Here is a 19,169-nt window from a genome sequence, read left to right on the forward strand (position 1 = left end):
CAAAATAAAATGAAAAAAAAACAATTGCGAAGTCTATCGTCGTCTTTGATCTCGTTGCTCCTCCAAAGGAGAGAGAAGCAGTGCGTGATCGACTCGTTGGCTGTTGTGTCCCGTCACCTTACGTCTGTTCCCCGCAGCGGGGGATGGGGGCGTCGCGTTGTGCCGAGTGCGTGAGGACGGAGTGAGGGGAGTGGAGGAGTTCATCAGTTTAAGGGATGTGAACACGATATTGAAGACAACAGCAGCAGCAGCAGCAGCAGGGAGCGCAACAGTCTCTAGTGACGGACGGGACGAGAAGAAGCAGGTGGAGCTTCGGGTGTGGTGGCTGCTGTGGAGGTCGTCTCTGAACAGTCAGCAGCACTCTATTAAACTAGAAAGAATATGGCTGAAGGATTGTGCTCATTAGCAGTGACTGGGTAAACACTACAGCACATACTTGTGTCTGTCATGTGTATCTTTTATATTGATGTTTATTCTAGTAGTTTGGAGTTATACGGCTGTTTTTGTAGTTTCTTCGTTGTAGTATTATCTCACCACTGGAGGGCGCTGCTGCACTAATCATAATGATAAAACACTGCCCTTATCGGGGGGGGGGGGACTACGACAAAACAACGCCACGGTATGTTGACAAAGTGAGGGACATGTAGGAACACCCACTATCTGCAAAAGTCTTTAAGTTTCGTCCCGTAAACACCCGTCAACTCTCCTCTATATGGTAGTCCATTAGTCTTCTGGACGTGTTGTTCTCGGGTTCCAACCGGGAAGAATATAACTCTACCAATCCGGATAAGAGGATCGTGTCCATGCCCTTGGATCTCACCAGAGAGGTTTCTGTGTGTCGTTCCCGCCTTCGTTTGGGGGACAGTTGGGACAGCTGTGTGCTCGGTGTCGTCGAGGAGAATCGGACCCAGTCTCCCCTGCCTCTACGTGCCCTGACTTCAGATTGGGACTGACTCATATCGGTGGGCTTTCGGTCCCAAGACCGGTTCTTCTGCCTGGTCCCACCCCGGATCATCCCCTCGTTATTCTGATCTGATTGTTTTGCAATCGCCTCGGCTCGAGTGCAGGAACTGTCCATTACTGATCGACTCTTTGAATCTGCGTTTCGGGACCTGAAAGCCTCGCCATGGCTTCACTGTATGAGAGGTTTGCGGGGAAAATCGACACCAACAAGTCGTTCCCGGAGCACAGCCCACCGGAGGCGAGTCTTCTCCTGGGACAGGGGGTCGAGGAGGAGGCAACGACCCCCGACCCGGGTCCGGGACCAGACCTGCTGCGACACCGTTTCCAACCACACTGCGAGGACGAGGATGTAAGAATGAATCTGAATTACCCTCCTCTATCTTCCATATCCTCCTCCACCTGACCTGATTCTCATGTTCTGGGTTTCCCTTCCCTGTTGTTTAGAAACTTTACCAATTTCCAATGACTCCGAGGCGAATGATTCTTACTCTTTGCTATCATTATACTTAGTGGAAATTCTCAGAACAGATCTAATCAGACTACTGGTTCATCCGACTATATTAAAATAGATGAATGGTTGTTTGTAACTGATTATTGATTACTGCTTAAACCATAGAATGATTCTAAGTCATACTCGTCAGACCTTTACGTCACTGGATGTCTGTCGATCTGATGACGCTCTGCTGACGGCTACAAAAACAAATAGGCCTATGTACCAAAAGAAAAAGCTCAATATCATTTTTTTATAGTAAAACCTAGAGTCTAGTTAAAGGACAATTCCGATGTAAAATTGATTTGGGATATGTTTGGTATTATAACGAGTTGGAACGTTTGTTTTGGAGTACAAAAGCCGATATAGGCCTGCATTCTTCAGTTGGCTGTTTTAAGCCGATTCTATCAAAACGCTATAAACTTGGAACGATTGGGGCATGTGTTATGGTAAAAACTAAATCTCTATTTTAAACCACTGAAAAGGCTAGAAGTAGAAGACTCGATAGGTAGATTGACGAACACAGATTGTGACATCCGTCAGCAACACGCAAGCGCTGTGTTCGCCATTTAACTTATCGAGTCTTAAAAACAAGATGGCGTCGAAGGGTGAACTACTGACGTATTATGTGTATAAAATGTCCTTTTTAATAAACAATCTGTACACTTACAAAGTTATCAATGCCTCCTTTTATATGTTAAGACCCTTATTATACTACCAAAGAAGTGTCGGTTTACTTCTAGCCTTTTAATGGGTTTAAAATAGCGATTTAGTTTTTACCAAACAAATGCCCCCATCTTTCCAAGTTTATTGCGTTTTGGTATAATCGGCTAAAACAGCCAAGTTAAGAATGCATCTATTCACGCTTTTTTGATCCCAAACGAACATTCCAACTCGTTATCATACTAAACATATCCCAGATCTGTTTTACACCGGATTCGTCCTTTAAGTCTCTTGTTCCGAACATCTGGTCCATATTTCGTTTGGCAAATCCAATGTAACCAAACCAGATCCAATGCAGCCATGCAGCCATTAAACATAACCTCTTAACCTCATTTACTGTTTATATCTTCACTTGTTCCCGTGTACTTTATTTAGAAACGCCCCGCAAGATGTGCAACAAACCCAAAGCGTGCCTCCCTTCTCCTAATAGCGCTGTCCATGGTGCTGAATAGATCTGACCACCAAAAGCGACTCTGTTGGTGCTCTCAGCCTGACGCGTCTGTTGTTTACACGCTGTAAGACATTGAGCTGATTTTGTTGTTGTTATCACAGCTGCGTTTATTTATCTTTCAACCCTTCCCGTTATCATACCCTCTCTATTGTTGAAGTAGTGCATAGTTTCACATCTCGCAGAGGTCGCAGAGCTGGTAAGGTCGGCCGATCGTTGCCTGGAACATTGTGTGGACGACCGCTGCTTCTACTGGTGCAGCTTCCTCCGTGTCGTACAAGCGGAAGCAGTCCTGGAAACATTGGGTGAGGAGGGCTGGTGTTGAATATTGCATGAGATGGATTTACTGACCTAAGCGGTCGTGTGTTTTTTTTGTTTTTGGGTCAACAGACCCTCTGACAAGATCTGTGATGAGTGGCCCGCCCCCTATTCATCAAACTCTAGCTTGTAGCTGTGGTTCCTTCCACCAACACCCGTCATAACTGTTCTTCCGGAGGTCCTCTCTGTTCTCGGGCAGATCCTGTAGATCCACATGGCTGAGGTTGCTTTAGGGCTCGTATTCCTATCTTTTTGGGTTGAAGAGCTTCTCTTATCAGGGTTTCAAGAGTCCCTGACCTCCGGTGTTAAGCAGCTAATCGCATCGACTTCCACAGCCTTATCGCGGAAGACTTCCCCACGTAAATCCATCGCTCTGTGATCTCCATGGTGGGTCTGGATCCTGCAGATCCTATCCTCCTCAGCTCCTTAATGCAGAGCCCAGAGAAAGGGATTAATTCCGCTGGGATCCGGTGCGGGTGTTGGTCTTAATGATGTGGAGAGATAGCGATGGTTTCACATGAAGATGGGGGATGGCCCTACGGTAGCTCGCAGGGGACAAAAAGCCATCAAGATAGCCCACTGAGAGACACTGTAGGGGTGCTCTTCTCTGATACTTATGGCCTTAAAACCTCACACACACTCGCACACACACCCACACTGCTGCTTCTCCTGTAAGCTGTGATGGACTAAAATAGATCATGAAACTTCATTAAGTAATCCCACTGCGGGAATGTAGATCACATTATAATTATAACTTGAGGTGTGACCATGAGTCAGCTCACTTTCCTTTATCAAAATAATTAGTTCCTAACGATAGAAGAAATGGCTGTTTTACCATTAATATATTTTTTGTCTTTTGTAAACATGTCATAGGAAAAAATCCTTTGTTGTCCTCAACAAAGCATTCTAAAAAAAAATGCCCATACGGCAGTGCAAATGAGAGTAGTGTTTGAATGACATCAATGCAAATATTGAATGAATTAAATACATCATTAACGCTGATTACCGAATGACAACAGCCTGCTGTGGAGCGATCGATTGCAATTTCCTGTTCTGTCTCGTTGACGCACGCTGCAATTTCTGAACACTGAGGGGTTTAAAATGACCCATTAACACTTTTGTTTTCCACACATTGGGCGTATTTTGTATTGACGGCGTACTCATGCCTGGGTCAATCGATGAGATATTGATCTCAGGTTGAAGTCCCTCCCCTCTCTGCTGCTGTGTCCCCCGTCGGTGTGGTTTAAGGCTTCAGACTCCAATAAAGAAAAACCTTGTTTGCTTATTGTCACTGATACTAGCAGCTGGGCCATGTTTTCACTGGGGAATAGGATGTGTGGTCGAGTGGCGGTGATACACTCGTTGAACCGACCCACTTCCTGTCTGTCGTTTCCAGGGGACGGGCAGTACAGGGTTTGTATATGAGATCTATTCCAGAGGCTAGGTTCCCCCTGTTGTTGGTCCGTCAAATCCGTGTGGGAAAAAAACAACCTACTGAGATTAAGCTGCCCCCTGCTGTCCTGTCCTAATCCTGCTGCCTCGACCCTCAGCCGTGAAAATGCACTGGAAATGAAAAAATTTCAGTGTGCCCTTTGTTTGACATTTTAAACCGGTCTACGTTTGAACCTATCTGTAGATTTACCGTCCATATCGTCCCTCCCTTGGGTCAGATTAGACACTTTTACAGTAAGTAACCTCTTTCGTAGAAATGAGTCTGCTTTTCCAAGCTTATCTTGGTAGATTAGGTTTTGAAGAAGACCTAATCTTCTTCAAAGATGGATTTGGATTTGCCTTTTTGATACAAATTGTCTTGAACATCGTCTTCCCGAAAAAATCAAACAATTTTTTTAGTTACAGTACAGGTGCCGTCTTACTTCAAGCTAGTAACTTAACACGGAGAATCTTAGCAACGGTGCTATCTTCAAAACATTAGCATTTTAAAAGGGATAAGATTCTCTCTCTCTCTCTCTCTCTCTCTCTCTCTCTCTCTCTCTCTCTCTCTCTCTCTCTCTCTCTCTCTCTCTCTCTCTCTCTCTCTCTCTCTCTCTCTCTCTCTCTCTCTCTCTCTCTCTCTCTCTCTCTCTCTCTCTCTCGTTATATCTCATTCTCTCTCTCTCTAGCACACACACAGAAACACACACACACAAAAACACTTACACACACGCACACATACACACACACACAGAAGCACTTGGGCAAAATGTCAACACTTGCCCAAGGGGAGACTTTTATTTCCCTATTGTGCCCTGTGTTTCCTGTTCCTCCCCAGTCCAACCGGGACCCTGCTGACTCCAGACCCTGGTCTCCCTCTAATGGCCTTTTTCCATTGACCCTTTTTGCATCGTTGAGTCAAACCAGTCGCTAAGTTCACCCGCGGGTGAACTTAGCCATTGAACTTACTAGTGAACTTAGCCATTGTTGGAACATGGAGCTATCAAAATGCAATAAGTTTGTGTTTATGTGAGACGCAGCTTGATTTGTCAATATTTGTGTTTGATTTAAGGAGATCACCACCCTGATTTTAGTTATTCGATTGTCAAAAAAAAAAGCTTTGATTTGTCAAAGATTAGTCTTGGTCTAAAGACGACATTAGACAATAATTCTCACTTTAAGAAATCATCACCGATTTAATTGTGGGTTTTCCGTGTGCTTGAAACAAACCAAATAAAAGTCATCAAATTTTACGGTAGGCTTTAAAATTCAACTAAATGGGCTACAATAAGTGTGTCGTTGTGTCATGGACTCGAGCTCGTCGTCGTCATCAGTTGAAGATGCACCCTGATCATAGTGATCGGGATGCAGATCCCAGCCGTGCGGTGCCTTGTTGCTGTACTTGGTCCAAAACAGAAAACGGAGTGGAGCCAGGCCACTGAGGCCAGTGAAGCATAATGGAAAAAGGCCACAAGTGGTCCCAAGGGCTTTAGATAGCGGTGGTCTGGGTGTGTAAACACTGTATTTTATACCATACTCGAGGGGCGCTCAGGGCTTTGGTGATCCCCTGCTGTGTGTGTGTGTGTGTGTGTGTGTGTGTGTGTGTGTGTGTGTGTGTGTGTGTGTGTGTGTGTGTGTGTGTGTGTGTGTGTGTGTGTGTGTGTGTGTGTGTGTGTGTGTGTGTGTTTTAAAGAAAAGTGACGGAGAGAAGTGTGTTTTTGAGACAAAAACAACAGTTTGCTGAATGGGTGATTGTTGATTCAGTTGGTGTGGATTTTCACCCCGCCTGCAAGCTGTCAATCACTCTCTGGAATCGTTCATTGTGATATTCTCACCGGTTTTCTAATTAGCATATCTCATATCACTGCCTGCTCATTTGCATAAGTGGAAGTTGTGTATGCATATAATTTCGATCCAGTCGTTCGAAACTACCTGTGAGACTCTGTTGATTTAGAAATCATGTATTGTATCAGAATATTAAAGATGCAGCAGTATGTTAATATCAAGGTCACCTGAATTTTAATCTGCTTGTATTTCTAATTGAGTTCTGTTTGAAGGTGCATTGTGTAAGACCAGCAGTATGAAGTCAGTTGATTGCAGATTTTAATCCACTAAAGAACCTCACCCCCCACCCCCCCTCACAAATCCCTTTCCAGTAGCAGAGGGGAGGCTACGATGGCCTATACTGGTATGGAACGTGCCAGCAGGTACTTCCGAAATGATGTCAACGTAGAGGACAGCATTGAGTAGCCAAGTGATGAGGTTTCCTTATAGGTTCATACATTTTATTTTTTTGATTCGTCTCTAACTATAGATCAGAAGTTGCGAGTAAGGAAGTAATTCTGAAGGATAAAGATGTTAAAGGTGACATATTTTACGACCAGGTGTGAGTGTGATTAGCCGTTCCAAGCCGTTTAGAAAATCTGCCTCTTCTGACATCACAAGTGGGCGTGTCCATCTAGATGGGTGCTGGATGGATTAGTCTACCACTGACGCCTAATCACGCTCACACCTGGGGGTAACATATGTCACCTTTAAAGGCAGCCTCTGAAGAGCCGTGGGTCCATTCTGGGCCACAGAAGTACGACGGGGCTGCAACATGGCGGGGCGCCGTGGAAGAGGCTCCGCCCCCGTTGTAGATGTGAAGAGTTGTTCCAAGGTGACGAAAAGTGAACGGTTCTTATTTATAAAAGATGATACAATAATTAAAATATACTTTCTGCAAAGTCTGCTCCGCCAGATTCCACCCAATTCGATACACTGCACCGTTAATATTTGATTTAATAATTTATGAATAAGGCTGGCTGACCGCATTTAGTGTCTCGAAATCATATTTTAGGCTGTAGTCATTAAAAAAAGAGACACAATGTCTTTCTTTACGAATACGAAAGGTTTAAATCCAGATTAATCCACAAGGTTTATGGGATTTTGATTAAAAAACAGTATTTCTTTCAAATAGATGAAAAATATATCTTTTAATAAAAATACATGTTATGATTTTCATGTTGATCATTATATAAGTCGTTACTACAGAGCCCTGAACACACCTCAGGTGCATGAGGGCAGATCACTTGTACGAATACTGACAACAAGGTTTCCCATTAACCTCGGTTAGAGCAAGGTCTGCTTCAGGTTATGTGCTCTGTTGCTAGGGAGGGCTCATGCTGTCGCCAAGGGCCTTTTGAGCACGAAATCAGCTCGACTTAATTAACGCCTCTTCCATTGTGTCCGTCTCTCTGCAACGTCGACAAGACCAACCGGCAGTTAATTTCCGTTGTCATCTCTGAGTTCTTTTGTAGTGCCGGCCCCTTGGCCCCTAGTCCTATCGGTTAGGTTGAAATTCTCTTTGAGTAACAACCTAATTCTACATTCATCAACAGCTTGGCTCTGTGTTCAGCGAGGCGAGAAGCATAACTATGGTTTATTAATCGTCTCACAGGGTTCTGATCCATCCAACACACACTGAAGAACCAGGATATTTCAACTGGTGAGTGTTTCGTTTCAGATGGATTTGGAATTGGAGTTTGGATTCATTCTCTGACCAATCAGGGGTCGCCATATGGAAGTGACGTGCTCAAATGGAACAAAGGATAAAGTTGAGGTTGACATGTTTGTTTGTCCACTGGTGACAGAAAAGGAGAATACCTAAAAAAAAAAAAAAATTATACTAATACAAATCAATATACTAATATAACTTATAATACTGATAAATAATAACGATGAATAACTGACAGCTGTTGAGGTAATTAGTTACAGATGAATCCATTCAAGTCAATGGTATTTGTCTTCTCCTTAATCAAAGGGCTTCACAGGCCACATTTGACAATATATTTATCAAAGAAAGCAATATTAAGTTATTTTCACAAAGCCAATAATACCAAATGTGTCATCGATCCACAAGGGTATCATCACGGCATTCTAGTAGTACATGTTGCATTCTGCAGCTTGATAGACTCCATCCACACTCCATTCCTGCAGTATTTCTCCCAAGCGACCATCTTGCAATACACTGTAGACATCCCATAATTTCTGGTTGCTTTAACAGAGCCTCCATCTCTCTCTGTCTTCTGAATATGCAGCACCTTATGCCTCTGTCTGTCTGTCTGTCTGTCTGTCTGTCTGTCTGTCTGTCTGTCTGTCTGTCTGTCTGTCTGTCTGTCTGTCTGTCTGTCTGTCTGTCTGTCTGTCTGTCTGTCTGTCTGTCTGTCTGTCTGTCTGTCTGTCTGTCTGTTGTTCCTGTGCGGTGTGTGGATGATGATGATGGCAGATGGCAGACATGAATAACTATATATCCATATCTCTTCATGAGGCAGGTGGGGATGAGGGAGGAAGAGAGGGAGGAGGAAGGCAGGTTGAGGATGAGGAAGATGAGGGGGATAGGGCGGGTCTATGTGGGGGGGGGGGGGAGAAGGTGCAGAAGTAGGACAGGGATGGTGAGGAGGGGAGGGCGGAGGAGGAGGAGGAGGAAGCGGAGGATAAGGTTGAATCAAGACGGTGCTCCTCTGGGCTTAAGCTGAGCTTTGTCTTTTTTTTTGGAGCTTTAGGTTTTTTCTTCTCTCTGCCTTTCCATCTGCTCCCCTCTCCCCCTATCACTCTCACTCACTGCGCACAAAAACGCACATGCACACGCACACACAAGCATCTACGTGTAGACAAGGAAACACGCTTAAAAACGTGCTGCGCAAGCACAACTGGGAAGTTCCTACTTAAGATCATACACACACACACACACACACACACACACACACACACACACACACACACACACACACACACACACACACACACACACACACACACACACACACACACACACACACACACACACACACGCGCATGGATACATTCATACACATGTTCTCACACAAGCATACAAACACACAGTCCTTAAAAGTGTTCCTCTTTCTTGGTTGAGGGAGCTTAAGTGCTGATTTAGTCATTATTTATGACCCTGGGCGGTTTGGTGAAGATTTGGGAAGAAGAGACACTCAGGTTAATATCCAGCACTACAGCAACAGCTCCTCACAATACCCTGAGGTGCTGACAGTTGGTGACAAAACTTAACAAGGGATGGCAGACTCTGTTATCAGACTGTCTTCGATGACAAGTAGTGGCTTCTTATTTGTAGTATTTGGTGTATGTGTGTGTTTTTTTTTTTAGGGGGGGCATTTACCCTTTAAGAGCTGATGTCATCCGAAATTACATATTGTGACCACTAGAGGGCGGTGTAGTTCGTTAATAACGAAGGGAGAGAGCAAGAGGTACTGAAGGAGAAAGAAAGACTCTTTGAAGGACAGAATGACAGACAGGATGCTGGAAGGGGAAGCAATGTGGTAGTCATGACAAATTGTCCCGATTGATATATATGAGAGAGAGAGATAGAGAGAGAGAGAGAGGGGGGGAGAGAGGGAGAGGGGGAGAGGGAGAGAGAGAGAGAATCCAAACGAGTGTTGAGGTTGAGGAAGATGATGGTGATAGCAGAGCCTTCCTCACATCTCTTTGTCTTATGAGGACACTGGTTGCCAACAACAACCTTTTGAAACCTTTTAGGGTAAAAGGGTAACATCCTGGTTCTCATATTTATGTGAGTTGATTTTGGAGTACAGATTGCACATTTTTCATGCTACACTAATACTTTACTATACTAGTACTATACTATATCATACTCTAAAAATGCCTGTAACATAATTCAACAGTCTGATATTTTTGTATATCAGACTGCTACTATGAATAACAGGCCGTTGCTATGGGGGCTACAACCCCAGAATCGAACTGGCAAGGTCCTTTTGAAATTCATGAAATATATTTTTTGTTACACACTACTTATTTCTTTAGTAAGTGGCTCTGTGATAGTCAGGATAAAGTACACCAGCCATTATCCAAAAATAACCCCCAACTGGGTGATAAATGGTTTAGGAGACAGCTCTGCGTAGGGGTCTTGAATCACCCTTACATATAATACCTACATACTTTATTATACTATGCTGGGGAAGTACGATCATTTCAGTTAGATTTACATTCAGGTCATTTAATAGATGCTTTTATCCAAGGCGACTTAAAATTTAAAATCATTCACACACCGACGGCGTAGTCCAACATGCAAGGTGACAGCCAGCATGTCGGGAGCAGTCAGGGTTAGGTGACTTGCTCAGGGACACCTGGACACCCAGCGAGAAGGAGGCGGGGAATAAACTAGCAACCTTCTGGAACCCAGTGAGATATTCAGGCAAACGGTGAGAGTAATTTAGGAAAATGCTCTGGAAACTGTTTTGATTGGCTTAGACTTGCAGACTGTTCAATCCTGATCGATACAACCTCATCAAATCATTACCGTGAAAGCAACCAATTAAATCCTCTCATGTCACCTGACCCAGTAGTTAGTTGTAATAAAATCATAATTAAATCCTTCAAACTCACTGTCCCTGGGTTCCCTCTGCTCCCTGAATCAGCCAATAAGAAGCCTCGTAGATTCCTTCCAAGATTTACCCAGGAAGTAACGGCAATAAACCAGGACAGAACAAACGATCGGTATTGATCCGAAGAGGGAACAACCGTAAAATGTTCTTGTTGAGCCGTAGCTCAGAGACGGGCCGCGTTCCAGAAGCTCATTTCCGGGGAGCGCCTCGCTCGTAACTGTCTGAGAAGATGGCTCCCTTTTTTAATGTTGATTCATACTGCGGGGAGCTGGAACACCGCTTCTACCATCGCCATGCCAACCCCTAGAATTCTCCCCGGGATGATTGACACCTGTTGAAATAGAATACAGGAAAGATGTCAGTAGGAGATGGAATGGGATTAAGCAGCAGTGGTGGAGGTAGACCTTCATCGATGGTGGCGGTATGTGCTCACGTGCACTGTTAACGTGCACGTGCCTGTACGAGGGGTGCGTGTGCACGTGCGTGTCGGTGCAAACGGATTCACCTCAGCCACAGGCTGAGAAGAAAAGCCGGCGGGCCAAAGCAAACGAGCGCCCATCCGTGCGAGATAAAAAGACGCAAGCCCCCCATCCAAGCGAGATGAAAAGGAGTGTGCACACGGAGGTGATGGAAAAGCCGCAGAACCGTAATCCATCCCAGCATCGGTAGATTGAAGCGCTTGGCTTGAAGGAAAGGAGATCAGTCATGCTCGCAGCAATGTGCAATATAGGCCTAGTTGTGCGTTCTGTCTGTATGGCTCATAGCCTACAGTAGAATATATTAGGTAGGCCTGTGCCAAATATATGAAATGTATCTCAAATTAATATATATCTCCAATTGTTATTTATTCATCCCGGGAATAGTGTTGTGTGTGTCCGTTTAAAACAAACCAAATCAATTAAATATCTCTTAAACAAATCATATTTTATGATAGGTTGTTATATAATACTAGATACAATTATGTATGTGTGATTTTGTGTTGGACACACATTGCCATACACCGAGAGAGGAGCTCTCACCTGCTTGATTCATTATGGTTTGTTCTTTCATATAATCATATAATTAAAAACACATAAAAGGCATTTTTCCATTAAGATAATATCCTACCTTATCTCCTACTAGGGTTAGTACAAGGTCCTTCCTTGTGTAACCCCTTAAACGAAAAACACTTATAATTGCATTGCAGGACATAATAGTTCTGATCATAACTGATAGGGCTATTGAACTTGATTAATACATGGAAAGCAGCCTTAGATTTAAACTAATGTCTGTCTGTCTAATGTCTTGTGTGTATTCTCAAAACGACAAACAATTGGTAAGCAAATCAAGAGCAAAGGAAAACACCAAAATTGGAAATCAAAATTATTTCAGCACAGCATGCGCAAATAAAACACTTAGTCAATCAGTGGAATTCTTCAGCATACCCCCCAAATAAAAGCGAAGGAAGACGTCACAAGAATATGTAAGCACTTCCCACCATGCGCAAATAACAGAAATCAAAACAAATCAAAATGCATCCAATCAAAATCAGCGTGGGCTCAACCAGGAAGTAGGACGATGGCACTCAGGAATGACACGGCGTGGCGTCTGTGCTCGCCCTCCCCCAGAGTCCTCAGCTACTCTCATGCCATCAGACCCCTGCGTCGGGGGTATGCAGGGTGTCTTGGTGCGGTCGGTCCTTGCGTGCCTTTTACATCTGGTGGTCGCACGGTATTCACATCTCACACGCTCCAAACACCTACATGGCCAGTGCAGCGTGCGCTCAGTTCATGTAACAGGTGAGCACATTCACTGGCCAACACTAATCTCACAGGATGGTTTGGATGCATGGATGCAATGGACACAATGCGTCAATATTCTCAATCCTTATCTCATTCCTTGGTTTTTGAGTTTTCTGTTTGTGTTGGGACAGCCTCAACTGTTTCAACAGTCTCATTCCGTCTCTCTCTCCCTCTTGCACTCTCTCTCTCTACTCCTACCCCCTGGTGTTCTTGACTGAGTCTCAGTGAGTGGCGTCCTGCAGTGACTTTCCATTCCCCACTCCCTCCCCCTCGCTCAGTTTGTCTGTTGTCAACATGTGTCTCTGCGACTTATCGTTCTTCCTCTGAACTCACCTCCCCCGCTGCTTCCTTGGCATAATTACGCCCTCTTCTCGTTATGCACAGGCACAATACACACACACACAAACACACACACACAGACACACATACACATAACAACTCTGCAATTACACGCTCTAAGCCGACCAATTAGATGTCTCCATGTCTCTATCTATTTTGGGGGAAACATCAGTGTCTTAAGAACTCTATAACTGCCAAAAAAACACTAATCTTTTATTTTGGCTTAGAGCAGTTTGGAGGGTGTCCTTCCAATCCAGAGGTCGCTGGTTCAAACCCCCGCTGAGTAGCAGTCTGGTGTCAGGGAACTACGGTACCACAAAGTTGCCTTTCCATTTAGTTTTTTTTAGGTTGACCCCTGAAATATTGGACTAACAGCATCCCTGAAATAGTTTATATCATGTACCTCACTAAACAAAACATGATGATCATCGATCGTCGGAAATGTTTCTATATGAGTGAATAATGTGTAAAAGGTTACATGGATAAATTATTAACAGCCTATCGATCCATCCCTGTTCTCCTCCTTCTCCTCCTCTCCCCTTTTCCTCGTCCTCGTCCTCCTCTTCCCCCTCCTCCTCCTCATCCTCCTCCTCTCCCCCGCTCCCCTTCTGTTCTCAGACCTGCTTGTAACAATGCTCTTCCGACCGTGTCATCTTCAACCCAGCATAAAACCACATCTTCCTCCCCCTCCTCCCCCTCCCCCTGGTCCACTTAGCCCCTGAGCCCCTTGGGGACCCCCACCCACACGCCACCACCCACCCACCCATCTAAGCACCCAGCCCTCTCAATCTCTCCCCGAATCTCTCTATCCTTCTCTCACCCAATCCCTGTTCTACCTTTGTCCTACTCCTGAACTCTATTATCTCTCCCCTCCCTCCCCCCGTCTCCCTCCATCGCTCTCCCTTCCTCTTCCTGATTGGATGGAGGGCTCAGGGGGTCAGGGGTCAGCTAGTGATGTGGATCATTAGACCTAGTACCTGGAGAGGGAGAGAGGGGGATCATTAGACCTAGTACCTGGGGAGAGAGAGAGAGGGAGAGAGAGGGAGGGGGAGGGGGAGGGGAGAGGGAGAGAGGGAGAGGGAGACTCAGATTTGAGCTGGACACCTGTTTTTCCTTCTGCTTAGCTAAACCGTTGAGAGTGGGCTGTTCACACTCACACTGTGTGTGCGTGTGCGTCAGTGTGTGTCCCCTCCTGGAACCATTTTCCACTCTCTCTCCCTATCTCTTGCTCTAGCTCTCTCCCACTGCCTAACCTATCTCGCTATCACCCTCTATTTTGCTTTCTCTCTTCCCCCTATCCATCTCTCCCCTCCCTGTTGTTCTAACCTAAGTCTATTGTTTTTAACTCCAAAAGTGGCAGTGTCAATATTATTGGTGGTTGATCAGCTATGTCCCGCCTACTCTGACTAGATGAACCAATCACAATTAAGGTTTCAAAGGTAATTAACCTCCAGGGTCCATTGCAGTTCTGTTATATTTAAATGAAAGGGTACTTTAAGTGGAACCTTATATGCATGTACTTCAACTATACTATATATTTCACTTCATTACCACTATCATGGCAATTTACCATCCAACTAAACGCCAACCTGAACATCATCTTATAGTTATTAGCAGATTTACTGCCCCTGTGGTGGGCAAAGGCCTCACTCTACTTTAACAATACATTGTGCAAAATGTAATTATGGAAATGTGTGGTGGGGATTCAGCTATTATCTCAGTGTAGCCAAGGTAAACTAGCAAGCAAAGCTAATTATGTAAAAAGGTATATGAATAGGAATTAAATCATGCGTCTAACCCATGTTTGAGAGGCATTAACCTCGAATCAACACTCCAGCTGTCTCTGGGAAGATCTACGATTAAAGCTGACTGCATCTGTTTGGTATTTTCCTTAGTCTTGTTTGACAAATTGTATTATAAAATGAACCTTTGCAGAGGATTGTTCACACACTTCCGTTGTGCTCCACAAAAACCCGTTGGCATAGTCTGTCCCAAAGTAGAGGATTAAATGTCATCCCTGGGTCATTTGAAAATCTTTTTTTTTTTTCATGAATGATTGTCAGTTACATAAAGTAACACTAAGTCTAAGTGAGCCCTGTGTTTGAGCTCTCCGAACGCTACGAGTTTTAAAAAAGAGAATTGGGCTGAGAGTTCTAGGATGGATGTGGGCGTGTTATCCCCATGGTCACGGCCCATGCCGACTTTACACTACTTTAGTATAACGTTGTGTATGATCGTTGTATTGAGCGATGTGTTGTATATGGATTGCGCAACACAGCGTGAAGTCGTACTTCTTTGTCCTTGAAGCTCACCCTTTCTGACGGAGCTCCGCTCATACACACACACCTCGCCACTGGTTTCCCCTCGGCGTGCTGCTGAAGAGTATACTTAAAGGCACTTTGGCAGGGAAAGAACAATGCCAGCACTTAGCGGAACGTTCACTAAAACGTTCACGAATAATGCATATTTTTGGGTTTGTGAAAGTTATTCTCAAACAAAGTTTCCTCTTAATTATGGCTTCATTTTAGTAGCAGTGGCACAATGGCTTGGGTGACCATGATGAAGATCACGTAACACACATTGCCACGTTTAAAAACCAAAAGGATTTTGGTTGCACTCCTCCTTTACATAACAGCTCAGATGACTACACAACGTTATTAAATGAATTCAAACAACATGAAACAACATAGTTTCAGTCGTTTGTAGTCTCCATATCAACTAACATCTAAACATCATATACATTCACTGAACAAAGAGTGGGAAAATGAAATGCACATTTCTCGCTAGAAATGCAGAAACTTAAGAAGATACATTTTCAATGAGAACTAATTGCAGCCATTTTCAATTTCTGCAGACATAAACTTCGATGTATTGCTGTGTCTTCGACGATGGCGGATGCTTGAATAGGCAAACGGTCATATGGGTCATTTTGGGTCGGATTGACAAACAAACCATTCTGTCATTCAGGTTGAAGGTAAAGTTGTTTTCCTGTTTTAGGTCATTATTAAAGGAGTATATTTATTGTATCTCTTCGATCTGTGAGACAAAGCTATTACAAGTTTCAACACTTTTGCCACTGGTTACTTTTAATTAGAATTCCCCATTATTTATAAACTGAATCACACACACACACACACACACACACACACACACACACACACACACACACACACACACACACACACACACACACACACACACACACACACACACACACACACACAGCACTACCAGGCAGAAGGTCTAGTATTCACAGTCTCTCCATCAAAACGTCTCCTTTGTTTAATTTGTTCCCAATCTCCGGGACGTTGGCTCCACCGCCTCTCCCGACACACACATCTGGTCGGCTGTGTGACATATTACTCTCAGATGCAAACCGAAGGGGAATGAAAAAAAATAAAAACACGTACATTTTTTAATTTACAGCCGAGAAAATTGGTTTTCGTGTCGTGGGCCGGTAAGACGTGTTTGTTCTTAACTGAGGTCCGGCGCCGGGAAGTGTATAGTGAGTTGATGGAGTGGCCAGGTGCTGTTAACACTTGACTTGATTTTCTGTCCCCAGAATTGCTGACAGTCGCTGGAATATATGAGCCCGCTTTTTGACCTACGAAAGGTCAACGGCTATAAAACGATAAAGTACACGGGCGTATGGCTAGTCTTGAGGTTAAGAACAAAAAAACCCTAAACCTAACCGAGACATTCATCAAAGTCAGTAGGTTTAGATGCATGTCATTAAGGAGGCCGGTTAGGGTTAGTAACACACCCCGGCCACTACGCTAATCCCGCACCATGTGTATTATGTCCAGCTCCCAATTTCTACACGTGTTGTGCACACACAATCACAATAACTCTAACTCTGTGCTAATGTAACTCCACCGTGCCCTAGTTCTCTGAGCCTCCTCGTCCCCTCTCGCACCAATTCTCTCTGTTCCACGTGTTCAGTCCCAAGCGGTGTGCAGGCTGCAGCCGTGCATGCGTGTACTTTTGTCCTTGTGTTGTTATGAAACCCGGGAAGTGTTGCAATGAGTTTCTGATGCGTCTGTAGGTAGGAACAGAGCTGCTCTCTCGCTCTCCCTCGCCCTCTCCCTCGCCCTCTCCCTCTCCCTCTCTCTGCTCTCTGGTGCATTACTCTGGACTGTTCTCCAACTCCAGTATTTAAAAAATTGACAAATTTTCTCTCTCTCGCCCGCCCTCTCTCTCTCTCTCTCTCTCTCTCTCTCTCTCTCTCGCCCGCTCTCTCTCTCTCTCTCTCTCTCTCTCTCTCTCTCTCTCTCTTCGCTCGCTCGCCCGCTCTCTCTCTCTCTCTCTCTCTCTCGCTCGCCCGCGCTCTCTCTCTCTCTCTCTCGCTCTCTCTCTCTCTAGCTCTCTCTCTCTCTCCTCTCTCTCTCTCTCTCTCTCTCTCTCTCTCTCTCTCTCTCTCTCTCTCTCTCTCTCTCCATAGCTCGTACTTTTCCATGTTTTTCTCCAACTCCCACCTGACAGTGACAAGCTTTTCATCGGCACCAGGAGGAAAGTTTAACTTGGTTATCATAAAAATGTATCATTAGCATAAGGTATGAATAATTAAAGCTCAATTCTTTGGTTTCTAGGAGTCTTGGCCTGCGTCCTCTAACTGGGTTTCTATTGAGAGTCTGCGAATGTTTCATGAATAGATTGATAAGATAAAGGGGAACAAAGGGCGGAAACAACTTAGCTTTAATTGGCTAGCTTTAGCTTGTGACTCATGGCTGTGTGAGGAAGTCACCGTGGTAACTTTTGAGCAAAAATACCCGGTTAAGAACCCTTTAGTATGTTAGTTTCATTCAAATAGTTAACTTCATTATTACTAAAAGGTGTACTTTTACAATTGATTCCTGAGTCATTTCAGCGGTTGAATTGGCCTCTAAAGTAATTGTGCATAGAAGTTGTGTGATAACCTTTAATAGTTTTGTCTGTATGTTTAATTTGCATTTAAATGATTATGAATGGTAATGAAGTCGATACAGGCTGATTCAATCTAATCATTGCATAGGGAAATATTAGCCATGCCCACACAAACCCATTCTGGATGTCATCACTTCTTAATGACACACCTGCCTCATCTCAATCACAGGTCATTGAGAACTTGTTTCCAGTCTTCAAGGATTCATGGTCTGCTCATGGCAAGCTTTCATTCGGGAATTTGGGCATGCTCAGTTGCTCAGTGTTTCTTTTGCATTATAAATATTTTGGTGGCCAAAGTGGTAAAATGTGTTAGCAAGGAGCTAACTAGCTTGCTCATTTGTAATGGAGACGCAGTACGTTTTTGGCTGGCGTCCTAGCGAAACTAAGCTAACTGGAGAGGGGAGCAGTCAATGTCCTCAACTGGAGTTCACTCCACTTGGTCCAACATGTTCTGAGAGTGACCCCTAGGTACTGTTTAACCCTACTCACTAATAATGATGTACAGCTGTAGTTTCTGTGTTCAGTCGCAGATAATATAGCCTATGCCATCGACATAAGTCATAATCACTAATCCCTTTCCCTCTGTCACACACACACACACACACAAACACACACACACACACACACACACACACACACACACACACACACACACACACACACACACTCAGAGCCACAATTAACACACACACACACACACTCGGAGCCACAATCATCACATACACTTGCACTCAGAAACACAATCAACACACACACACACACACACACACGCCCATTACGAGTGGCGCGCTTCAGCCCTAATGGCGGTATAAACACATTAACGTTGATTGATCCCACTTTTAGCATCACACTGTTGTTGTGTGCGGAGGTGTTGAATTACTTCCCTCTGCTCTCCCTGGCTCCATTACCAGCCTACACAACCCAGCAATATTGCCCTCTCATTCGCTCGGATAACCTCCTAACCAAATCCCCACCTCCTCCAAAAATAAACAATTAAACCGAGATAAGAGGGACTGCCAAACAATAGACACAGCGTACGAATGACTAAAAAACCTTTTCTGACTGCTGATTTCACTCGTTGGTGGTTGAGTATTTCTGTCAGCTGACTTGGGGTAAAACCCAAGTTAGACCAAGTCTTTTCTTGATGGCCTGTCTGCGCCAAGGCAAGCCCGGCCTGCTACTAATGGAGCAGCTAATGTCTGAGCTGTGAGCACTGTGGCTCAGAGTTGGGTACATTAGGGCTGGCCCCAGACAACAGGAAGTGGGAACTGGGAGTTAAAGTGTCTCTGGGCGGGGCTGACACGGAGCGCACTCACAGACCGGTCCGTCTAGCGAGG

General features: G+C 44.5%; 1 protein-coding gene across 3 annotated transcripts in view; it reads left to right on the forward strand.

Moving 5' to 3' along the window:
• The window catches only part of dpp6a (dipeptidyl-peptidase 6a), a 174,813-nt gene that overhangs the window by 53,792 nt on the left and 101,852 nt on the right, over positions 1-19,169 (forward strand). Inside the window, exon 1 of one of the 3 annotated variants that reach the window (XM_056584313.1) lies at positions 630-1,312. The exons of the other annotated variants lie outside the window; for them this stretch is intronic. Within the exon in view, the coding sequence (XP_056440288.1) occupies positions 1,127-1,312 (186 nt within the window). The 5' untranslated portion in view covers positions 630-1,126. Of the gene's footprint in view, positions 1-629; positions 1,313-19,169 lie in introns of those variants that run through there. 3 annotated transcript variants of the gene reach the window in all.

This window comes from Gadus chalcogrammus, chromosome 23 (genome assembly GCF_026213295.1).
Source record: "Gadus chalcogrammus isolate NIFS_2021 chromosome 23, NIFS_Gcha_1.0, whole genome shotgun sequence".
Lineage (NCBI taxonomy): Eukaryota > Metazoa > Chordata > Actinopteri > Gadiformes > Gadidae > Gadus > Gadus chalcogrammus.